Here is a 25,831-nt window from a genome sequence, read left to right as displayed (position 1 = left end):
TTTCCCATTTTTAGCTGGCTTTAAGGTAAAGATATGCTTGTTTTGGCAATTCAGCAGTGAGGGAAGCCAAAAGTTTTACTTGTCAAAAGTCCTTTTAGGGGAATGCCCCAAAGTGTGCTCGGTATGCCAAGTACCATGTGCTGTTGTGCCATCAGCAGCACTGGAGTTTTGGGGGTGTTTTAGTTGCTTGTAGCAGCTGGCTTGTTATGATTGAAAGAGAAGTAACCTGATTTTTAATCTATTTCTAGTAATACAAAGCAGTAGGATTCCTGCCTGAGTCGGGGTTGTTGTTCTTCAGTCTGAGAAGTGTTATATTGCCTGAAAGGCTGTACTGGACTTCTGTACCAAATGAAAGCAAGTGTGACAGACTCAGGCCTGTCTCAAATGAGACCATCTTTCAATAGCAGCAGTGGCTGGGAAGGCACTTCTGCAGAAGGTTGTGTAAGCATATAGAACATGCATAATTGTACTCACAAAGCAGTTGGGGAAGATAGACTGTGCTTTCCTTGAGCTTGGCAGAGCAGGAAGATGTTTCACACAGAAGGCCTGAAGAGAGCTGACCTTGGTGCAGCATTGAGCTCACTGAGAACAGTGTCATACTTTGAGCACAACTCCTTGGAGGTCCAGACAGAAGTATTTATTTAAGTATTTCAGATACTAGCTCTAGCTGCTTGCACCAGACATAGCTATTAAAGATTACAACTGAGGATAATTATTCTTTATAAGAACTAGTTTTTATTAGAGAGGACTAATGCAGAGCTCTGATAGTGCCATGAATGTCTTGGTGGCGTTTTAACACTTCCTCGTAATCATTCACACTAATGCTGCCTAACTGAGCAAATCCCATGGCCATTTTAGCCAGATAAAATGGAGAAAATAGATGAGCTTTTCACTGCCCCTGGAAGGCTGACAACAAATCTCAGGTTCATTAGACCAAAAAGGAAGCAATTACCCATACAACAGCTTGCCAACAGCAACTTTTTCCCTTAAAATAAAGGGGTACGATGACATCATATTTTCATCAGCTCTCCCTGTGTTGCTGCAGTGAAGGGAAGGCAGATGCTGGGTCTGAGAATGCTGCTTTTTCCTCCAGAGCTTTCCTCTAGAAAGTGTTTCCAATCCCCAGTGTTCTCCCTGTGATTGCAGCCCTCTCTGGCTATGCCATACCAACCCTTGGCTTCTCTACTGCAATCCTCTTGGTATCCCCTTGGCCCATCAGTTCTTTCTTTACCCCTCCACAGGCAAGTCAGAGACCACAGTCACTGAGCAGACAGCAGACTTGGCTCACTGAACACAGGAAGTCTTAAAATTAGGGATAAATGCAGAATTTCTGTAGAATAAGAAAAATTGCTGAGATATTATATGCCAGGATGAAGGTCATGGTGGGAGAGGGAATATTCACACAGATCACTGAGTCTAGAGGGCAGTATAGTTAAGTAGTATTAGACTGTTTACTCAAAGGATTTTCCTTCATGTTTTTCTGCATTATTTTTCCACTTTTGTTAGAGGACTCTCATTCATCCTGCTATCCTTTCCTCCCTTTTCAGCTGTGTACTTTTGATACTTGCCTCTTGTGAGAGAGCATCTTCTTACTGGCCAGTCATACCCTTGGAGGGATGAGGGAAAGAGAGGAGGTGGACTGAAAACTAGATGGCTTCTTCTTGTTGTTTTTGTCCTGGCAAACTTGTCCTGCTCTTACTTGAGGTGTAAAGCTCTCTCCATCTTGTGAGAGTATAATGCTGAAGTGAATTCTTCTTGGGGATTCACTTCATCGTCTGAAGATAAGAGAGATGAGAGCTCTCTGCCCCTTTGATTGTGTTTTGCCTGTGAAATTGTTAATGGAATGGGAATGAAGGTGGCTGAAATAATCTTGAGAGATTTTCTTCATACAGAACTGCTTATTTACAATTTGAAATCAGTCATTTAGCATTAAGTGGCTACAGGTCATTAATTGTGGGCAGGTTCTCTACAGCACAGCTGCAGAATCCAAGTGGCCTCATGATGAGTGATGAGTTACTAAAAAAGATTTTTCCCTTGATTGACAAATATGATTTTCAGTCTCTAACTTCACTGAGAGATTTGATACTGAGAGTCCCACTGCTGCCTTCCACTTTCCTATCCAGAAAAGCTAATTTTGTAGTGAATGTAATGATAAGGTTTGCTATCCAAAATATCTTCTTGTTCTTCTTCAGATAAAGTTATGCCTCTCAAAGTTTGCCTTTCTTTTCTATCCTGCTCCAATCTCTGTCTGGTTTTAGTCTCTCAACAGACCTGTCCCACCCAGCACAGACACCTTCCATCGTCTCTGCCCCAAAGCTCATTTATTCTTTTGCCTACTAAATTTACATGAAATTTCAGTGTCTTGTTTTAGGGAGCATCCTAGAATTAGTACACACCCTGGTGTCACAAGGCCATTCTCCACATTCCCTCCCTTTGCCGAAGGCAGGAACATTTATATTTCAAAGCTTTTCATTATTTCACCTGTGGAATTTGAATTGCAGTGCACCCTGTGGACATTTCAGCTTTGTCAGCTTGACTGTTATTAAGCTGTAATCATTTATCATCATTGGCAATGATTTTATGTCTAGGTTTTTTTTTTTTTTTAAGCAGATATTGCAGAACCTTTATTGGTAAACTGCTGTGAGCGTGCAAAAACTTAAGATATATAATTTATGAAGTCATATTTATGTAGTGGTGGTTTATGGTGGGAGGATGTGCTGAGGAAGTTTTGAGATGACCGTTTATTTTTAGTGAGCCAGAAGACTTTGTTTCCATCTCATTTCAGGCCCTGGCACAGAATGATTGAGGAGCTGCAGAAACCCAAAAGCTTTTTCCCATCTAATGGCAAGAAAGAGTGTGTAAATAAAACTGACAAACATAAAAATGCAATAAACTACAACTGTTTCATGAATTTATAACCTGAAGGGGCAAAGTAATAAAAAAGCTATAAATTCATGTCAGTCATAGGCCTTTGTTAAGAGCTACTAGGCAATAATGCACGTAAGGGGCAGTGCAAGAATGAGAGTACATGTGAATGCTTTCCATGAGCATTGGCTGGGACTTGCTAAACTGAGATAATTTGATTCTTCATGCTCTCTGTGTGTTTTGGACCACACAGGGGGGCTCAATATCTATGCACTAGCATGTTTTTATAATAAGGAATTTTAAAAAAAGCAATTTGTACTTGTAGTTCATAATGATAGATGAGTTATTTCCAAATTGCCTCATGGGTGGATTGTAAAGCTTCACAATCTGACCTTTGGAAAGAGAACCATCTTTTCTGTCATTCAGGTCACAGGGTAAGGATTTTTTGCTGTCCATGGCATTCGTTCCTGCTGCTGCTCAGAGCAGGTTTCCCCAAGAGTCATTTGGCCTGGGTGCATATTCTAGAATAGGCTGAAGAGAACTTTGAAGATGCCTATTTCCTTCCAATGATAAGTGAAAGAGAGTCTGGGCAGGTGAATTTGAGCTGAGATACAAGTTGCCCTAACTCCAGGGATCTGGGCTGCTGTTGTGGTCAGGGGAATTCTGATCAATGCTGTTAGTGGTGCTCAGGGAGCTATTCAGCTGGCCAAAGGCAGGTTTAGACCATGGTGAGCCATGCTGATTTCTAGACACCCCTAACAGCATTGATATCAAAAGTCAGGTGACCTAGATATCACTGGAGATGTCTAAATGCTGATGGTATAGACCAGAGGTCAGAAAAAATATTTGCATTCTTCCTGTGTTGTATTTGCTTCCTGTAGCATTTGACAACAGCAGATGAAGTTTAGTCCCAAAATCTTGTGCAGTTCAGAGGTGTCAGCAGTACTTATGTGACCGGAGGCATGCTTGGAGGAAATGCCTAGTGTAAACTCGTTGTTTGGACGGTCCCAGAGGAAATGTTTACATTCATTTTTATGTCATAGTCTCATTTCCTCAGATCCACAAAACAGAAAAAAACCAAACAAAATGTGCAAGCAGGGCAATCTGTGGTCTCTCCTGTCTGTATGTTGCAGGGAAGCTGCTGATCACAGATCTGTTTAATTCGTTTATTCCAAAGGATCTGAAATGCTTCCGTAGCACATATTTGGTCGGTGATAAGAAGGGACTGTAATGTTTCCTTTGGGGATAACAAGTGCAGAAAAAAGATTATTTGAGGTGGCATTTATTACTGATGGCATACTGCCCATGCTTGCAAGTAGCTTGGGATACAAGTAATTGTGTATAAATAGCCTCAGATGTGCTATTGCATAGCAAAGCCTAATATAAATAAACAATCATTAAAAATTGCTAACATAAAACAAGGGAATAGTCTTTGCTTTCTCTTGTACTCCTACCCAATTAGAACAGCTTTCTTGACAAGGCATTTGAGCTATTGAAGTGAGATATGCTATTCCAGACGTAATGCTGGTTTTGTTACAAGGGACTGCTTACATGGAATTTAGGCAGTTGAGATGGTAGTAAATACTTTGTTTGCTTGTACAAATATTATTAACAATCCATTAAAAAGAATCCATAAAAGATTCAGAATGTGTTTTGCTTAGCTTTCTGATGGAGTTCAGTGAAAGAAGATGAGCTTTGTGATGTGAAGCTATTGGGGTGTGATTATCGCTCACAAGACTGGTATTGATCAGGGGATCAATAATGAACACGTCAGAAATTCTATGACCATGTGAGCTGCTTATTGATGGGACTGTTTAAAAATACTTCTCATTATAAGCCAGCTGTGGTGTACAAATTGGTCATTTTCCCCATCCCCTTGAAAAGTTAAACCTCAGGAAACGAGATACTGTGTCGAAGTCCTGCTGCTTCCCAAAACCTTTCTGTCCCTGCTCACAATTGGCTCAGTTCCTGAGCAGGGCTTGAGCTCCTTGAAAAGAGTTGGGCTGGCCAGAAATCAGCCTGAGTCCTGTGCTTTTTAGAGAGAGGCAGTAGTGGGAAGGGGCTGTGATACAGGATATTTGTCTGTCCTCAGGCATTATCAGTACCTGAAAAAGGAGCAGGATTCAGGCACAGTAGCAATGGTGGGACTGAGGAGGGGAGTGCTGCAGTGCTGGTGTTCCCACTGACCCTCACCTCCAGCCCTCTGCTGTCAGCAGTGGGGTGGAGAGCAGTGTTTGATAGTGACCCTGTAGGTATATACATCCTTCCTGACACTGGCCCTGGCTGCTGGGTGCCCTTCAGAAAGCTGAATGGGAGCAGAGAACGTGGCATAGCTGCATTGCTACCAGAGGAACTGGACAAGACCTATTGTGCAGACGATGTTTGCAGAGGTCTCCATCCGGAAAATGAGCCATAATCACAATGGAATACATCAGCACGATGTGGGACCTGAAGAAGGATGCTCAAAATCAGCCTCAGTATGTAAAAAGCCTGATGGGAAATACTGCCTGCCCTCAAATCCAGGACTGAAACCAGAAGCTCTTTTTGAGGTCTGGCTCAGCTTCCAGGCTTAGAGTCTGCCACTGGGCACCACAGGAGATTCTTTGTGCAGGATATTTAGTCAAATATTGGTTTATAGAGTAGTGACTTATTTTTTGAAAGCTTTTGTGAGGGAGTGCATCACCTTTAGCTGTTATCTAGTTGGGTTTTTTTTACAGTATCAGCAGTTTTTTTTTTTAAATTCACAACTTATTTTGCATTTCAGCTATAGTATCTATGTTCACTATGTTTCTATAGCAACCAGTCTTGTGTTATCTGCATCCCTCTATGGATGGATTAAACATGCAATATAAAATTTGGTTTCATTTTATTTTTCTGTAGATAGTGCTTGTTGCAACATGTTTTAACAACTTTCAAGTAATATGAAATAGAATGACCATCTCTGTCATCTTTGTGTTCTGTAAGGAGCCTGTTTGTTTGTCTCTGGTTTTCTATGGCACTCATATCATTGTATTTCACTAGCATTTATTGTAAATCCATCCTCCAGGGGAAAGAAAAGCACTAAGGGTACTGAATGATCTGGACTTTTTCTAATACAGGAAATCTGTGCTAAACCAAAGAACTAAGCTGTGGCCTCTGGAGTCACTGTTTCAGGCTTATTGTTCTCAGTTTCTTTCAGTGTCTCAACAAGTCATTCAGGTAAAATTTTCTGTCAGCAATCTCCTTTACAAAATCACAGGGTTTGTGTTGTATAACCCCCCCCCCCCCCAACTTTGCAATGATATTTGCTTCTATTGCTTTCAGTATTTAGTGCTAGGTATGTGGCAGCAGGTGACTACAATTGCATCTAGAGCTCCAGATCTGTCTGTTCCCAGGTTGTGCTACAAAGTAATTTTTAAACTTATTTATTGCTGTAGGGATGGAACAGAATGCAGACTCCTGGTACCTGCCACTTTTCCTCCACTGCTGCTTCTTTGTTAAATGATTGTCTTCATTTGATGGATTCTGATTCCAGACCTCCTGCATGTATTCCTCATTACAACTGTATCTATTTCATTACACTAATCCCAGGTGGATTTAGAAATTATATTTGAGGAGCAGATGAAAAAGCTTTAACACTTTTGGTTTGGCAGCAGTTAAAGCTAGAACCTGGAAAGAGTAGTGGTAGTGTATTCATCCCTTTTCCTTTTCTAACTCATGCATCTGCTCTGTTTCAGTAAGTTGTCATTTCCTCACTGCTTTCCTCATAATCTTTAACTTGAATTACAATTTAGGCAAGTTCCCAAATTAGGTGCTTGTGACACTGATAATCACCACTTTTTAATATTCTTTTATGATGTTTAATCTTTTATCAGCATTGCTGCCTTAATAAGTCATTCTCAACTGTTCTATTTCTGCAAGTTTTTACATCCTTGGTGACAGAGCTTTGCAGCATAGGGCAATTCAATGCACTACAAAAGGGCCTAATTAAGGTCAGTGGCACTTAAGCCCATTCTTTTATTGCATTGCTGAATAAGGGTGCAATTGAGCTCACATTTAAGTGTTTCAGTGAATTTTGAGCCCATGAAGGGAAGCCATCACTCTTTAGGTTAGAGGTCTTAACTCATAAATGTGGCAGTTGTTCTTCTGTTCCTGTAGTTGATAGCTGGCTATGATTTGGAGGAGCAAGTGTGTAGGAGAATGCTACTCATAAAACAGCAGGGATTACCTGAATGACTCTTTATTCAGTTTTCCATTAATGGGGTGTCAGCATGAGATTCTGTCTTTTGACATCTTCAATTGTCCCCAAATTTACTTTAGTTGTATGACACTGCAATTTAGTGGTGGAACTCAGCTGAGAAGGAATATTGAATTTCTTGGGGCTTAAGTTGCTGAGGCTCAATCCACACCAGGATAACCGAAAATGCAGCATTTTGAATGTTTCCATTATTGACAGTATGAAAAGGAATGCTGTTATTGTGATGTTTCTTTGCCACTCTAGTTTACAAACAGGACTTCAGAGCTCTTTTTAAGCTTGATAAAATCACTTGGCATTTGTCAGGCTCATGCACTGGGAGGAATATCCTAAAACCAAAGTCTGTTGGTGGCAGAGAAGGGTCTAAAGGGAAGGAAAACAGCAACATGAGCTATTTGATATGAGTTTCTTGTAACCTTTGACAAGAGCCAGTGGAGTTAGAGGGCAGTGAGGGCATGAATGTCATGCTGGCAGGCAAACACAGGTTGGGATTGTAGCACTCAGCTACCTGTGCTCATGTAACAGTTGCTTGCCTGTGGTGCAGGGTATCAGGTTCAGGTTCATGGAAGATGGCACAGCACACCTACTTTGAAATGGTGTGGAGTGCTACGTGCTGTGTTACACCACTGACAGGACACTGGCTTGTCCTGGAGAGGAAGGCAGATATTAATTCAGGAGAAGATGTCCAGTGGGACATTCAGGCTGGATCCTTGGCTGTTGTTGCTCAGAGTGGTGACACATCAGCTGTGCTGTTGACACCTGCTGGGGATGGAGCCCTGCAGTTTTTGGAGGTCTCTGGCTGCTGCTTTTCTACATAATAGCAACGTGAGATTTTTGTATTCAGAAACAATTTTTAAGGAAAGTGAAAAGGATGTGAGATGGCAGGGCCAAACAGCTAGTTTCATTCAGCTTTTAAATTTTTACTGCTTATATGTAGACCTGAAGAGAATGGCATTTGAAATGCTTTGTGCTTTACTCAGTTACACACTCACTTTTCCCTTTCCCCTTCCTGAGAGAGAAGAAGCTGGACAGGATCTGCATGCTGACAGGAAAAGAAATACAGCATTTGTAGGTCCAATGGATCTGAGGGAGGTAGGGATTTTGAATTTGTTTCTAAATAAGATAAATTCAATGAATGAAACAAATAGTTAATTTTACATTAAAATAAGCTATGTATTCATTGATAGAAAATGAAGGATATGATATGTAGGTAAGGAGAAACAGGGATTCAACTCCTTGGTTGGTGTCTATATCTATAACCCTGTCTCTGAAAGTAGGCTGATGCCAAGTCAAACAAGCAAGCAAAAAGAAATTGTCAAATTCAAACTTTAAGTGAACATTTAAATTACTGGGGGAAGAGGGTGAGGTGAGGAGAAAAAACAAATGCCCATAATGTAGAAAAGGTTTTGTCTAGATGATTACCCTATTTTTGGTCATGGTCAGGGATGCTTAGAGAGAATAAAAGAAAAAAGGAGGGACAAGACAGGATATTTTAATCAGCTCCTCCAATTAATAGTTTAAGGTCTTCCCCTGTAAGTGCTGCAAGTAAAATATCATTTAGAAGAAATGCTGGGATACCTTGCTCTCATTTGATTTGTGTAATCCCTTTTTGAACCTGCATATATTTCAACATCCACAAAACTCTGTGGCAATAAATTCCAGAATTTAATTAAATGTTTTGTGGAATAGTACTTGACTTTATTGGTTTTCAATCTGCAGACCAAATAACCTCTAGCTTTTTTAATCTTAAGAAAAATGAATAACGATCCTCTGTTCACCTTTCCTATCCCATATTGGTGTTTAGGGAGTGCTATTGTTCCAATCTCTTCACTCCCAGGAGTGTGGTCCCTACTAACTGATCTTTTTTCAAGTGGTTTTTTTTTTTTTTCCCCTAGTTCTTTTTAAATTCTTGCTCAAAGGACACAGCTCAGATCATGGCCTGTTTGGATGGAATTTGTGCATATCCATTAGTTTTACACTGCAGAGCTCTACACTACAGAGCCTCAATACTCTAATGGTAGAAATGTCCTTCTACCATCCCATTTATGTTACATTTCAGACCTCTGGCTAGCGAAGGAAATGCAGCTTGTGCCACACTGAGGTGACACACCTAGTTTATGTCTCAGGAGCTTTGCCAAAGAGTTGATCCATGTGGGGGGACACCAGGTGCAGTTCCAGTCCTGCTGCGCCGGCAGTCGGTCGCGGCGGTGGGATGCAGGTGGATGGCTGCGAGGGCTTCAGTAGTGGCCAGGAACTGCCTCTGGAAGGTGTTTTCCACAAGTGGCCAATGTGTTTGAAGGTGTATTCCAGAAGTGGCCACTCCCTCCTGGATGGGCAACAGCTGCACAGATAGGTCGTTCACATAGGTGAATGCTCTTACATCCATGCTCCTGCTTCTCCATATGATATTCCTGATTCATTTGATCCTGTCAATACACATATGTATTCCATTTCCACCCCCTCTCTGTGTCTAGCTGACAGCAGCAGTAATTGAAATGTGCCTGATATTACAGGAACATTTGCAGGATAATGTTCACATCACTGCTGTTGATACTTAGATGCTGGTTTTTTTCACTGTATACTTTCACTCCGTACTTGGTGGGGGAGGCATATTCATGCAAGAGGGATGGAGAGAGCCCTTCTAGTTTAAATATGTAGAGACTGGGGGAGAAAAATCCTCCAAGGGAACTGGTCTTATCTTCCACTTGGATTCTGTTACCCGTGAATTTCTTAACACAGAAGGATTTTTTTTTTTTTTTTTTAGCTAAAAGAGGAAGTGTGATGAGTAGATCCTAATCAGATACAATATGAGAAACCTCAATTAGATGCATTTTCCATGTAATAAAACCAATAAAAAACCCCACTTAAAGACGCCAGCACCATTATCATGAACAATGAGTCAATTTCTCCTGCAGTATTTTAAGTGTGTAGCTGTAACTTCAGAATCATTTTCTCCACCAACAAGCATATATCCAGGGCTGTTTGGGATTACTTTGATTATCATACTGTAGATCAATTCTAAATGTAGGCACTGAAGCCTGAATAATTTATTTTCTAGCCCATTAGAACAATTTGGAGGATCTGATTCCATAGGCAGCTTTTTTGCCAAGAGAGCAAGTGCACGCCTCTGTGTATCTCTTGGGGAAGAAAAGACAGATAATCTCTGCTTTTAGAGTAAGACACCTGCTGTACTGCTTGACTCTGCTCTATAAATTTGTGAGAAATTTGTCTTGAGCAGAATATTCTGCTACTCCCACAGCCAATTGCAAAGTCCAGGGCTTGCAAAGAATGCACTGCTTCAGTCCTTTCCTCACAGTTTTGCAGCTCAGACACAGATACATTAAACATCCCTTTCAAGATTTACACTGAGGTCTTTCCTGGAGCAAACACCTGACTCAAATATCCTATGTCTTAGGGCTGGGACAGTAGTCCTTCTGGTGTCTCACTGTTTTCATCTTAGAATAAAAGACTGCAAAAAAATATGCAACATTTATTGAGAAAAAAAAACGTTAGAGAGAACTACATTTTGTTTCTGGTTTTGCCATGAGCCGCCTTACTTGCAAGAGAGTGGATTATCATGAAAAATTAGACAAGTAATGTGTTAAACATTTCACAAGGGAATTTTAAAAAATGCTGTTGTCAGTAGCCTGGCATTTTTGAAGGGGACCTTTTTTTTTAAATTTAAAGTCAACTCTGCACTCACCAAATGGAGTTAATACAGACTCTCATTTGGCTGCCAGTAGATCATGTTCAAGCTGTAAACTTCTCTCTAGTGTTTTTGTCTTAATGGTTTCTCTTTTAACCGTGACAGTATCACTGTTTGTGCAGAAGCCCCCAAATTGTCAAAACCAGCCCTGTTAATGGGTTTGGTTTTGTTTAATTTCACATATCAGCAAGCTCAGAAAACTGTCAAAACTTTTCATTTCCTCACGATGCTTCTGACACTCTGACATAAAAAAGGGGCTGGGGGTTGGGGATGGGGGTAAGGAGAGAAAAAGTGGAGGAGAGGGAACATCGTAAATAACCATTTAAAATTATCCATGCCTTAGATACCAAGAGGAGGAAGTAAAAACAGACATGCAGCATAGAGCCAACTACAACTGTTTTCTCTTGGCTCTGATCCAGAATAAGTAAATGTGATGCCTCTAATGCCAGGGTCTCAGACTGGGACTTATATTGCAGTTCATTTGCAGAATGGAGGGCAGAGGGAATGAGGAGAAAGTTTTTTGAATGTTCTGGAATAGAAAACATTTGGCTATTGTTGGAAAGGCTCCTGTGGCTGTCTTGGTGGGTGCTGGTTCTTTAAACCTTTCCCTAACCAGATGCTTGAGTGTTAAAAGGCCACTGGATGGAGACTTGCAGGTGTACTTTGCAACTTGGGGAAAAGGGGGGCTTTAAAGAGCTGTTAAGTCTAGAGCTAAGGACAGCCTCTGTTTCCTGGGTATGTCTGGTGTGACAGCTTAGTAAATTTATTTGGGACCCTGAGTAAATATTCTGGTGTGGGAAAGGAACAGAGCTGAACAAAAGTGGAGCAGTCTTCAGTAATGTGTGCTGACATTATGAAATCCAGTTTGAGCCAGGTGGTTTAATGTTCAAAGGATTCCTTTGAGCATTTCAAGTTTGGTCAGTCAACCTAAGGAAGAGCTGTGCATTAACTCTTCAAAAATAAGAATGTAATGAGCTGCTGGAGAGCAGAGCATCTCTGAATCAAGGGCAGTGTGGTGAGATACTCCTGCTGAACAGGTGACCTGAAATATTCATCCCTGATCTAAATGGCAACAGCCCCAGCTGTGGCATTGTGCGTGAACTGTGTCCTGGTTTTCTGGTGTTTCATGCCACTGGTGAATTTCCAGAATGACTTTGGAGTCAGAAGGTGCTGAATTCAAACATCCAGGCAACACTGTCTCAAGCATTAAGCATTGTGCATCAAGAAGAATTTAGTGATGATGGAGGAGCAAGCAAGCAGGTCTTGCCTTTACAGCATCCTTAGTGAGACCCACCTCCTGCAATACGAGTGATGGTTGTAGATTTTGGTACAACTCAAAGCAGTGTAGCAGCAGGGGGAGCATGAAAGGTGATGAAATAAGCTGCCTCTTATTGGTGCTGTGCTTCAGAACAAAGAACTGAAGATAAGAGCTAAATGTATTGCAAGGTCATGGCTCTGCTGCTCTTGGGCATCTGCCTTCATTAGGCTTAATTGGGCTGTTTGAGCAGCCTCCCTGTGCCTGCAGCTCTGAGGCTGATCTTGAGGCGAACTTCTACCAAGCTGAAGAGGCAGAAGAGCACTTCTGCTTTTCATCCCATTCCTCAGCCAGTTTAGTGCTATTCCTGACTGTATTTCAGCACTCTAACCAGTTTGGTTTTAGCTTAGCTATTTATACATCTCCTTCGATGCTGTTCTGTTCAGTAGCCCTTCAGAGTTTTATTTCCTCTTTGGGGAATTTGTTCCTATATGATTCCTTTTTTTTTTTCCTTTAGACCATGATGATAACTTTTCTTTATATCCCCTCCCTTAGCCTTAATTATTTCTCCCTTGTTTATTTTTTAGTAATTTTAGATAGTCATGCTCTGTAAGTGGGAATAGAGGGAAGGTATTCCCAGTGTTGTAGGTCAGGACATGGACTGTCCCTCCAGGGCACTTGTAAGAGGCTGCTTGTGAAAGGCTGAATACAGTGATGTGGGGATGCCTGGAATGTGCAAAGACTCCTAAATGAGGGGATTTGAGTCCCTGTGTCTTGGAGTTTGCTTTCCCTCCCTGGAGACACACAGGTTGGTGCAGCTGAGGTACACTGATGTGAGGTAGAGTTTGGTTCCTTAGCTCTGAACAAAACAGACTGGTTTGCAGCTGGGGTGAGGAATGCTGCCTTAAAACACAGCTGCCTTTATTGCCTGTTATTTGGGGAGGAATTCAGTGGCATTAAGAGACAACCTTAGTAATTAGTATAAGAAATTGCTTTGGCTTTTGTGTTTCTCCTCTGTGTTTCATTTCTGAGGTTTAGCTCTGCCCGAGGATTAGCTCTATCTTTTTCCTTCCCTGGTTCATGAGCTGCCTTATGTTCATCCACTTTATGCAGGTATTTAGTGGATATGCTCCTGCCTATGTCTGGCTTACTGCTTTATGAACACAATTTCATTCCAAGCCTTTAATTGATTTGGATAATAAAGTGCAATTATAAACTCAATAAAAATTGGTTATTTTAAAGGGAGAGCAGGAAAGAAAGAAACCTAAGTGATGCTGTGCTGTGTGACTCGATAATGATGCAAAATCCTCTTTGCCTTACATTCTAAATGCTCTCTTGCTTCCAGGAGAGGCTTGACCTTAGACAGGAGCTAAGGAGTATGAGGTGTCCTGCCAGGGGGATGCTCTGGCAAGGTTTGCTTATGGCATGTGTCGGGATGAGAGACAGTGTATTGGGGTGGGAAGAATGGGGAGTGGAAAATGCTTCAGCCATTCTGGGCAGTTCTCTAAGGTACCTAAATAGGACAGGGATTTTTTCAATCCCTTCAAGAGCTGACCCTTTGGGAATTTATCCTTTACTCAGCATCTGCTTTTTAACTAGAGAGCAAAAGACCTGGTTTGGAGGTTGTGTCTTGGATTAATGAAATCTCTGACTTTTTGAGTGTTGCATCTTACTGATGACTTCTCCATATTTGTTTTTTTCTTTCTTTGTTTTTCCTACTGATAATGTCATAAGGAGAAATCATTTCTTACTAGGTGTGACTGCTGGTTTGCTCCACTGCCATATTGACATGGTTTCATATCTGGGGTTGCTTGGATACAATAACTGAGTTTCTTTGTTTCTGTTTGTTTTCCCAGTTGGGAGGATGTGGAATCCTTGGTGTAGGCATCTGGCTGGCTGTCACCCAAGGGAACTTTGCCACCCTCTCCTCTTCTTTCCCGTCCCTGTCAGCTGCCAACCTGCTGATCGTCACAGGGACGTTTATCATGATCATTGGCTTCGTGGGCTGCATAGGTGCCATCAAAGAAAACAAGTGCCTCCTGCTGAGTGTGAGTATTGAGCTGCTGCAGTGTTTGCTGTCTTGTGCTGCTGGTGCTATTGCAATGCATGCTGCAGTGACCTGCATCTCAACAGAAGCTGCCCAATTGACTCAGATGAGGCACATGAGTTGTGTGTGAAATGGGCTTTGATGGTGGCTCCGAGGAGCTGCAGGTCATTCCTGACCAGGCTGTCCATGGAGGGTGAGACCTGCAGGGAGGGAATTGTTAGTAGTGGTGGAGGTTTCCTTGAACTCTGATTCAGAGAAGAGTTTTGTGAAGACATCTTTTGTAGTGTGTCTTTAAATTCTTTTTCACTCAGGTTGATAGCAATCCACTCCAAATGTTTGCCCTAGTGGCACTGGTTATCTGAAGTCCAGGGCAGAGACATCAATGCAGGCAGGAAACAGGTTGATTCTGAAGTGGTTGAATCTGGTTTCAATTGAAAATTAAGACCTTCAGGTTTGACAGTGCTGGTTTTCCCAACCATTAACTCCAAAAACTGAGATGTCAGGAAGCAAAGGTGCCGGCACAAGGAGACTGCTGTGAAATCAAAGATTAATAAGGTGCCAGCTGTCTATGATTTCACAAAAGCTTGAGCCACATCCCTCGTGTATTTTATCACAATGCAATTTGACACCACTTGAAGGTGAAATTTAGGGGCAGTGAATACCTTCTGTAGTTGGTGTTAGTGTGTTTTGTGCATCCTGTTCAGCTGAGGACCAGGAAGTGAGGTGGTCCTGCTGCTCAAGTCTAGGACTTCACCATGGGGTTTGGCAAACCTCAGAGTGAAGAGGAGCTGTGGTCTTCGGGTGATGCCTCTGCAAAAGGCTGTTCCTTACTGTGCTTCACATAATAATTTTTTTCCCTGGGAACTACAGAATGAGTTAAGGCACACAAGTCCCCAAATCTCTTAAGTGACTGAGATTCCAAGCCTCAATAGAGGACTTTTTCCAGACCAAGGCCCTTGTCTTAATCATTTGTTTCTGCTGAGTTTTAGGCAGTCAGAGCTAGTCAGTCTAGGCTGGTAAAGGCTATGTATGTGGCTTGAAACTAAAAGGAACAATATAAATGGAAATTAAGGCAGTTATGTGAGTGAAAATCTAAACTGGGAAGGCTGAAGTCAGAATCTGAAAGTCCTTGACATTTTTAACAGTCCTATAAATACACACTTTGTGGAGGAAGTGTGTGCCCAGACAGATGTAATGGATTACAGCTTCAATGCCAAAGCAGCAGGAGCCCACAGGGTGCAAAATCTAATGGTATAGCTTATATGTGCAAAATTAATCACCTTCTTTGTGCTTTCCTGAAGGCCTAGCCCAGGTGTGACAGCAGTGAGCAGTGCCTACTTGTGTGTCAGGATCAGGTCAGGATCTGGCAGCCAGTCCTCAGTACTGGAAGAGTTTAAGGATTTTTTCTCTTGTGGTTCTTTTTCTTTCATCTGTCCTTTTGGCAAGGGCAGAGACTCCCTTGGTCAGCCATCATTTCCCAGGTAGGGTGAATGCACTCAGTCCTCCAGCTGGGCACCCATGGGAGATGGAAATGCCTGCAGGTACTGCTCCTGCTGACAGGCACAGCCCTCAGAGTCCAGTGTCCCTCAGTGCCTGACATAAGGACTGTACTTGATGGATCAAGTTAAGTAATGCAAAGGAATCCAAATTCATTTAAGACTTCTCTGCACAGGAGCACGGGGAAGCTTGATCTGATTTGGTACCCACAGTTCTGCCTGTCCTTACCTTTCTGTACTGTAGGTATTTGGTGTGGCCTCTATTTTACTCAATTTTCTTCAAAATTGAGTTATGTTAGAGCTGATTATAGCTACTTTAATTCTGAATAAGCCCAAGTTTAGAGGGTTGAAATACAGTTCCATTAATCCACATTGAATTTAGTTTTTATTTGGTCTAGAGTAACTTTCCACATTGCATTGCATTGGTATTTTCTCACTGTCAGTAAATACCAGGGAGATTTTTTTATCTCTTCTGCATTGGTTTTGTTGTGCTTATGTCTTTGGAAGAGAAATGGGTGGTGGTAGCAGCTCCTGTTTCTGGGAGCAAAGCCTTATCATGCAGGTTTGTCCCTAGTCTTCCTTTCCCCAGATTGCTGGTTCTATTTGACCTGTGTTTGAAAGTGCTTTCAAGTTTAAAGCTGGGGCATTTGGTTTTGGCTAGCTCCCATTTTTCTAGGTAACACAGATAGCAAAACATTTTCATTCAAGAAATTGCTGAATATCAAACCAGGTCTGCTCTTAGGGTGTGTGGTTGCTACATTCCTTCATCTTTTTCTTATTCCACAGGTGTTCCCAACATGGTGTTCTGCCACAATGAAAATTATGTCTTCCCAGAATATCTCTGGGTTTTTTAAACAGCCCTGAAAATGCCCTGTTTTTTTTGAGAGGATTGTTTTGCTGCAGCTGGCTGGAAATAGGATTTACCATCTAAATTGTAAAGGGAAAGCTCCTAAGTGTTCCCAGCCTTGTGTGTCTTTGACACACACAGTGTTTAACAATTGCTCCTGGATCAAGTCCTTACACTCCTTTCAACATCTCCCTGGCTGCCACTTAACATCTGGCCTGTGTCCTGGTAGTAGCTAAGTTTGCTTTTGGAACTGAATTTATATCTCCAGAAGGCATTGTCACAAATGTGACAGCCACTCATGGAGTAAGTTGTCTAGTTTATCTGTGATGCAGCTGCCATATCTTCCTGTGAAGCATTTGCTTTAGCTAACTTCTTGTAATGTTTTATTACCATTTGGAAATAGGAGCTTTGGAAGTAGAAATGGAGCAACTGAAGTCTGTTTGCACAGGTGTTTAAGAGGGGAAGATGGAGGCTGTTTGGTTGTGTTGCTCTAGTCCCTAGATAATGCATTTGGGTAATTTGCCTTCATCTCCTGATATTTGTCTAGCCCCAGCCCCAGAATCCCAGAATGGTTAGAGTTGGAAAGGACCTTAAACATCATCTAATTCCAACTCCCCTGACATGAGCAGGGACACCTTTCACTAGACCAGGTTTACTCAGAGCCCTGAACAAACTCAGGGAACTGGGATAGGCAGGAGTTAACAAGGTCTGCAGGCAGTTGTAACAGATTTGTGGTGGGCTTAAAAGCATGGAAAAGTTATTAATGGAAATGCAAAGAAAAGGACAGCAAGAAGTAGAAGCTAGAATGTTGCATACATTGTGTGTTTCAGCAGTCTGTACACAATGGTCTGATGAAGTGAGGCTTGGAGTGAACAAAAAAAGGAGCAAGTGGAATAAACCAAGCTGGGGGAATACCTCAGGATGTTATCATGGTGGGTTGGCAGATACTTATGTTATATCCTGCATTTGTGAGATCAGACATCACTGCATTGAGCAAAACATTTCTGTGTATCTCTGAGTGAGTAGCACTTTGCACTGACCTCCCCTTTTCCTTGGCTTCACACAGCATGGCAGAAAACTTGGGATTTTATATATGATCCCAGACAGTAGTAAAGATGATGTGAATGCTCTGCCTCTGCTGTATTCCTGTTGCAACCCACTCTGAAATCACATCCTTAAAATCTCCTTGAAGACACTTGTGGCATTTTAAGCTCACAACATACATGGTCATGCCTGGCTTAACCAAGAGCAATTTGGACCTCAGCTTGCTCATGTCTCCCATAGTGCACCTCATCCTCCTGTGGGGTTGTTGGGAGTCTGATCTGCAAGGACTGGAAGGAGAAATTTCCCATACAACAGGAGCACTTCTTGCTCTTCTTCCTAAAAGCAGGAGAGAGAGGAAAGCCTGTGGCAGTTACTAGCTGAAGTCATGTGCTGCTGTTATTGGGAGGAAGATGTTTGAGATACTGCAGGAGGCATGGAGCACTGTGGGGGTCCTGAAATGAACTGGGGGGAAGCAGGACTAGCTCAGCCCACCTGCATTGGAGGAGCAGAAGTTTATGTGATGGCAGACACAGGATATTTGTAGAAGGCCTTGCCTTTGGAATAGTGCTACTGTTTGATGATGTGACAAGGGGTGAGATTCCCACAGAGTTTGACTGAGTGAATGAAAAGTGAGCAGTATCAGAGAGACATCTGAGCCTATTTACATTTCATGCACCAAGATGAAGAGCAGATGAGACTCTGATCATGTATCTTTGTGTTCTGCACATATGACATTTGTATTGGTTTGTCAGAGCACACCTGTAAGCTCCTTGGTATTAGATTGCTGTGGTGTTAGGTGGGAATGTTAGTAATTACTTACCTCTGGCATTTGCCAATGACTTTTGAAAGAAGGGAGAGCAGACCAAGTGGTTTGAGAAGTAGAGGACAGGTGGGAAAAGGAGATCAAAAGCAGAAGTAAAGTTCAGTTTGTAAATGAGATTTTAGCACAGCTGTGTGCAGTAGTCAGGAGGATCCTCATTAAGTCTCTGAATTGGGAGTTTAGATAGTCTAAAGCTTCAAGATTTACTGACTTGAAAGGAATTACCTGGTGTCCACTGCAGATATTCTTTACTCAGTAGCTATGTATAGTCAGAAAAATGTAAAGTCAGTGCTTCCTTAGTCTCTTAAGAAACAGGCCTATTCCTATTTCTCTGCATTCAGAGGAATAGAATAATATGAAAATCTAAGAGTGTAAAGGGAAAAAAAAAAAGAAACATCAACCATTCTATGCATTCTGCAAAAATGCATAGATGGGGTGAATTTTACAGCTGTCATTCTAAGATGTCAATGAACAAAAAATGGATATTTGCACTGATTCTTATTTGCTCCAGCTACAATGTGAAAGAAGATAAACTTTTCCATTATTAGATTTCCCTAGGGAAATCAAAGCAAGAGGCATTCTTGAGATAAGTATGCAACCTGGTATATATAATCTTACATCTGAATATAGATGCAAATTGTTGAATGAAGGAGGCAAACAGTGCTTTCCTGCTTCAGTAAGCCTTGTTTAACATTTCTACAAGTATTGTTGCTCAAGACTGTATGACTGAGGTCCCGCTGCTACAAGGTCAGCTGTAGTTAGAAAATGGCAGCTTTGTTCTGATGGGTTCTGTCAGTGGCCTGAACCAGTGACAGACACAATAAGCCAGCAGTCTGTCCTTCCTAATAACCATTAAGAAGGTTAATTCATGGACTTCCATTGTTTTTTCATGGGTATTTGGTCCTGCATTTCTGGATCATGTGGCTGTACTGCAAATCTGTATGGGTTATCTTGATACGAAATTAGGAATCCATCTTTGCTGGTTTTCCCTTTGGAATTGCCACACAGTTCTGATGTGCATCAGAGCTGTTAGCCATATCCATCATCGTTGTGAATTTTAACAAAATGTTTGGCTTGTGTGCTCTTAACCCCACAGCACTGTGCTTTCCTGCTAAGGGCAGGTCCTTGCAGGAGCTGAGGCACCACTTTGCTCTGCCACTCAAACACAAAATCAGTCGTGGAGGCTTGATCACAGTGCTGACTTCAGGCAGGTGCTGTAGGTGCAGCTGAACAGACCATTTCCCTGTGCTAAAGAGATTTATGCCTGATTAAGTACTTCAATGCTCAAATGTTGACCCAGCTGATCCTTAAGGGTCTGTGTAAACATTATCTTTTAAGTTAATTGCTTAAGATCTATATTTGAGGAGATAAATTGCCTGAATTCTCTTCCTTTTGGACATGTTTAGCAGCTATCTGTATTTGTATGCTTGCCCTGAAAAAGGTCATTCATTATTCCATGGATAGTCCAGGTTAAAAGTCTCAGTGCCTGACATTAAATCACGATGGGTTATGTAATTTATTACCTGTATTACAGTATCCCCTGCAGGCAGCCCATGAGGATGCTCATTCTGTATAAAACTCCTGGTAAGCAGAGGTACCTGACCAGTAGAGCTTACTGTCTAATTAGATAAGACAAATGGAAAATATTATTATTCTCGTTAGACAGGGAGCTGCAGCAAAGTGAAACTAAGTGCCTTGCCTAGGTTGCACTGGGAGATTGTGAGAGAGGCATGGAGCGAACCCAAATTATCTAAATCTCAACTCAGTGCCTTCACCATCTTTCTGTGATTACATCAGAACATATCTAGCCATCCTGTGTGCTTCAGTGACCTTTAAAAAGCATTTAGTCCAGGTTTCCATAATAGTAATGATAATTCTGATTTGTTTTATCATACGTATTGTGTCCAAATGAAAAATAAATCTCCCAAAGCAAAATTGTTTCTCAATTTTTTGTTTTGTTGAAAATGATAATTGGCAGCCTTAGCTGTTTTCTGTGGGCAACACTGTAGGCTGTCCCAGCTGAGCTGATCAGCCTAATTGCACCACTGCCTTCAGTTAAATGTGAAACAGAACATTTAGAGAAGCTGCTGGAAAGGATCTGTGAACATGGTTTAGTGTGTATGGTTTCACAAATGGGGGCTTCCTTTTGGTCCAGGAGATCATAGGACTACTGGTACAAACCAGTATGGGGCCCTGTGTGAAAGATTTTCATCTCTCTTTGGTTGTTACAGCACACATGTATACATACAACGTTTCCAGACACTTGAAACTTAAATAATAACCTGTGTCCTCACGGGAGAAAAGATTCACAGGTAGTTCTTTATTTCACCCTCAGATTTTGTGGCACTTTTTTCCCCTCCAGTGATTTGGTTCCAAGAACACATTCTTCTGCTCTGGTTGGGATGCAGCATGGCCAATAATCTCGTCAAAAGGAGTAGAGGATGAGGAGATCATTCTCCACACAGTACCTACACAAGAATAAATTAGAAAGGGGAAAGGGCTTGAAACAGACAAAATGCTGATTCCTCTCTGATTATCTGAAGCCAGCTGCCTTCTTATAAAGCACCAAGGTTGGGTATGTTCCATCAAGTCAGGCATTAACAAAACTGTGTTAATTAACAGGATTAACAAAGTGGCTTAGATACACCCAATTCCCCTTATTCTGATATGTCCTGATTTGTGGATAACCCTGATTTTTATTGTAGAAAACTGAAACAATGGTTAATGAGAAGGGGAAGGAAAATAATCATTAACAGGCAGATCTGCTTGTTCAGTTTAATTGAAATGGTAACTTTGTGTTAATAAGCAAGTAGTTCATCACAGCTGCTGGGATGAATAAAATGAGAATTAAAACTTGGTATTAGGGCAGGACCAGCTGTGGAAGGCACTGATGCTGTGTGACTGTACAGATATCAAGAGATTCTCATTTATGGAATTGTCCAAGGGGAAAATGAGTGCCCATGGTGTTTTGTACTGTGCTCTTGAGAGTTTTCTGAATTCCAGCCAGCTCATCTTAAGTGAAACAGCCATAAAGAAAATAAGGAAAAAGTTAATGAGTAGGAAGAAAAGGAAACTAAAAAACCCTACTGTTTTCAATAGTATCACTGGATCCAGAGAGCTGACAGTTGAAACTTCATTGGTGACAGGGAATTTATTTCAAAGCAACTAAATGGGAAAGAAACAGCCTGTAAATTACTTCATCACAGTAATTTAATGCTACAGATCAAGCAGTAGATTCTCATTCCAGTTTAGCACATGAGCTGGTGTTCTAGCAATCAAACTAGCAAAATCAGGGAAATGCTGGCTGCAGCCACAGCAGCAAGCAAGTGATGCAGAGAACAGACATATGCCATACATACAGCCTGAGAGTGTTATACGTGATGTATATCACTTCTCTGTGTGGTGCTGTGTTGCATGTGAAATTCCAGCTTGCTGCCTGCTGGGACTGGAAGTACTAGCACCAATCTCCCCTAGTTTGGTTCTCTCTATTATGAAGAATTTGCTCCTCCTTTTCTTTCAGTTCTATCTTCTTCCATTTGGCTGGTGATGAAACTTGTGAGGGGATGAAACCTGTCTGAGTCCTCCCCTTCCTCCTTTCTTTTCTTCAGCTCTGGGAGCACTTAATCAAAGGATCTGGGAACTGAGAAGAGAAAGAATAAAGTTTCCTTCCCTCCTGATTTTAGACTGGACCCTAGGGTCAATGTGTAGGAAGGGCTTACCTCATAGGGTATATTTAATTTTCTGATACAGACTGATGCAATACCACTAATGCCTGATGTGCTTTGAGTTACAGAATCTCACAGTACTGAGTTGGAAGGGGCCCATAAAAATTATTGAGCCCTACTACCTGCTCCTTGCAGGAATACCTAACTAAACTAAGCCATACAACTGAGAGTGTCATCCAGAAACTCTGACTGGCTTGGAGACCCACTTCCCTGGCGAGCCTGTTAGGTCAGGGAAGAGCATTTCCCTAATGTCCCCCTTTCTTTTTGTAGTGCCAAGACACTGCTTCATGGCCATCATAGAGTGTGGCAGCATCACACTCTGCAGGAGTCAGGGGAGCTGTACTAAATTAGATCAGGTGAAGATTTAATTTGTTTGTCTAAAGGGCTATCAGTGTTTGAGTTCCTAACTCCTTGTTGGTTAAAGTCTACTGGCAATATCAGCTTATCTGGCAGTCTGTGCAGGCTCAAGTTCTCCTGTCACCTACAAAGTGTCCCTTCTCCCATCTTTTGTCTCAGCATTCAACCAACTCTCATGTGCCAGAGATTCTTCAAAAGAAGCCTGGCTCTGAGCCATTTCCAGATCCAGACCTAGGATCATCTGCAAGAGCTGAAAGACAACAGAATTGCTCCCATTTTGAAAGTAAATGGCAGGTAACCTGTGTGTTCCTTGCCAGCTCAGACATTCATGTCACCTTTGAGCAAAAAAAATTTTTTTTTTCCCTAATAATAAGATTATCCTCTTGGATAGAACACAATAGCCTTAGTAAAGCAGTGTGTGTGCTTTTATTCCCAATCATTCTTCTGTTATTTTTAACCACCTTAGTAATGCAACCTAAAATGAAGAGCAACATTGATTTCTTTCTCTATAAGGAGTAGAATTACCTCAGAAAAATGTAACTCAGGAGGTAAAGAAATGGAAGCTAGTTTGTGTAAATCACTGATGCCACGCAAGGTACAGCCAGAGTTGATTTGATGTTATAGTTATTTCAGACCCTCAGTATTTCCAGCTAAAAGGCAGAATTAGATAGGCCACACTGCCTGCTTCTTCATTTTTTAAGCTACTGCAAGACTGACATATGTGCATCTACTGCAGCTGCTTCTGTGTAGCACATTTGAGAACCCCAAATTGGGCTAAAACCGGCAGTAGGATTTAAATACAGACAAAATATTCTACCTTGTCCTTTATTTTCTTCTTGTCCATCTTCTTCTCACATCTCCTTCACTTACACATACATCACAGTTTCTAGGCACTGTTTTGACACTCCTAGATAAGAACATTGCATGGCATTACCATAGATGGAGGAGGTTGGATTAAACCCAAGCCAGAGCCTTTTAGGTGTATTGGCTGTATCCCTTATCTGTGTTAGATGGACTCAAGCAGCTGCTTTGCTTGAAAGAGCTACTCTGATGTTTTATTTTCTTCTTCATCCACTCATACTTCACAAGTAAGATGAGTTTGTCTCCTGACTGGTACAAAATCACACTAGATCATGTCACAGCTTTGCATTATGTTTGCAGAAGAAATGAAGCAACGCTTAGAAAAGTCAAAGGGCAGCAAGACCTTTACTAGTGCTGAGGAATCTGTGATCTGCTAAAGGGCCTGCACCCACCCTCTGTGGTGATAGGAGAGTGATACCTAGCTACTGTTTGATGACACCTCATTGATTTTGAGTCAGTTTTTGAAAATAGTATGAAAAAAATACTAGAGATGTCATAAAATGCCACTTAAAATCCTTGGATGCATAGTGTGGGAATACCAGGGCTCTCAACTCTCACTCCCCAATGCAGAAAGACTGAACGATTCCAACTGAAAGCAGTAATGAGACTAAAATGAAACACTGTTAATGTGCTAAGGCTGCATATGTTGTATATTTTCCCAGAAATAATTGCTGCAGATTTCTTTGAGCTTTATTGATCAGCAGGAGTTTTTGCACATTCACAAAATATATAGCCCAAACATAAACAGAGCTGTACTATATATCCAGCAGGCATAAGGCATGAAAGGCTTTGTCACAATCAGAATGAATTAGCCATTAAGGCTTTCAGAGAATAATAGCTGATGAACCAAATTTAGATACATGACGTTTACATAATGGAGTTTCTGTTCATGAGTTTGCTCATATACATTACTGCCTTTTTACAGTTTATGAGCAAACTTATCATTTTTATGCTGAAAAAAATGATTGTGAGACTAAAGAGATTTACTTCCAAGGAAGTACTTAAAGAGCTAAATATGCACAACATGGGGGAGAGAGGGCTCAGATGGGAACATAAATCCTTAAATATTCAAGGAGTATAAATGCTGTGGACAGAAAGGAGGCATTTGTGGTGCTGCAAAGAGTGGTAAGTAGGAGCAAGTGCATGGAACTAACAAAAGGAGTGTTCAGACTGAGTGTCAGCAAATCCTTTGGTACTGGGATGTGTAATCAAAATCCACTGTGATGGAAAATGGTAGGAACAAAGTGCCCTTTCCCTTTGGCTCTGAAGTTCATGTAGTAGATTAATGCACTGGGATTTTGTTGACTGTAGTTCCAGTTATTGTTGAAGTCTGGGCACTGTCCTGTCATTTCTCATTCACTGCTCTTTTTCTGTACAAGTCTTCCAGGCTGCAGAGGAAGTCACTTCTAAGTTCAATTCCCACTGCACTTTCTCTTCTGTTCTCCTCTCCTTGCTCAGTACCATAGAAAAGGAAACCAAAGGAAATTTAAAAAGAAAAAAAGAGAATCTTTTGTAATGTTCCTAGTCCCTATTAATATATCAAGATGCCTTCAGGGAATTATGTTAAATCAAACTTCTTGTGAGAACTACTGATACATTGAACACTTTTGCTTTCAAAAGTGGAAGAAAGTTTCATTGGGGTTTTTTTTGAGTGCTGGCAAAATCTGTACCATGTGAGTTTTTATTCTGTAAAAGTCAAGTACCAATATGTTATTAAAAAGCTATTCTGGGAAGTCTGGAAGTGCTTGAGGATGAACTTCATATTCCTCTGCTTACAAAGCCACATCCAACAATGGCAAAAATACAGGACCTATATAAAGAGTGGGTGGTTCTCCAGTACCTGGAGTTCTTTTTTTCGGTATCTCAGTGGCAATTGTGGCATAGATTCAGATATTTTTTTTAGATGGCTTAAATTTTTGCAAAGTGTGGAATATGCAGTAAATTTGTCAATAGTTTATTGTATTCAGAACCTCTGACAGTGTTGCCCTTTTTGATGCTCAACTAATGCATCAAAGTTTGTCAATGCTTCTGTTGTCATTATTAGGTTGGGCATGGAGATTCTACACTTCTGCAGGAAGACAAAAGATTTTAACAATGCCAACCATAGTAATGAGACCTCTTCACTCAATCCATTATATAATATTTAAATATTATATATTAACATATAACCCATTATAAAGTGATAGAAAAATTACAAAGCATATTAAATGTGAGGAAAACTTTAAATTTTCAGCAGCATGGCAAAGTGTGGCTCCTATAAAATAGATTAGGTTCTTCTGACTTTAAAATGGAGCTCTGCGAATTTTTAGGTGTCCTGGTTTCAGCAGGGGTAGAGCTCATTTTCTTTCCATGACAGGAGGTAAAGGTTTTGACAGAATTTATTCAAAAAGGACAGACACTATTTACACCCTCAGTATCAAAATAGGATGAGAAGGGAAGGATATGTGCAGAATGTGAGGTTACCTTTGACAGTATTTCTGTTCACATCAAATTACAATCTAAAAATCAAGCAGAGAGCTTTAATATATACCTTTGTCTCAAATCAGAATAAAATCATAAATGTAGTAATTGGGT

At 41.2% G+C, this 25,831-nt stretch overlaps 1 protein-coding gene across 5 annotated transcripts in view; it reads left to right on the top strand.

Annotated features, from left to right (window-relative positions):
* The window catches only part of TSPAN4 (tetraspanin 4), a 419,532-nt gene that overhangs the window by 333,438 nt on the left and 60,263 nt on the right, over positions 1–25,831 (top strand). For all 5 annotated transcript variants that reach the window (XM_059849113.1, XM_059849115.1, XM_059849114.1 and 2 more), the window contains one exon: positions 13,917–14,108. In XM_059849113.1, the coding sequence (XP_059705096.1) occupies positions 13,917–14,108 (192 nt within the window). The remainder of the gene's footprint in view (positions 1–13,916; positions 14,109–25,831) is intronic.

Source organism: Haemorhous mexicanus, chromosome 6 (assembly GCF_027477595.1).
Source record: "Haemorhous mexicanus isolate bHaeMex1 chromosome 6, bHaeMex1.pri, whole genome shotgun sequence".
Classification (NCBI taxonomy): Eukaryota; Metazoa; Chordata; class Aves; order Passeriformes; family Fringillidae; genus Haemorhous; species Haemorhous mexicanus.
This window is presented reverse-complemented; position numbering and strand designations above follow the sequence as displayed.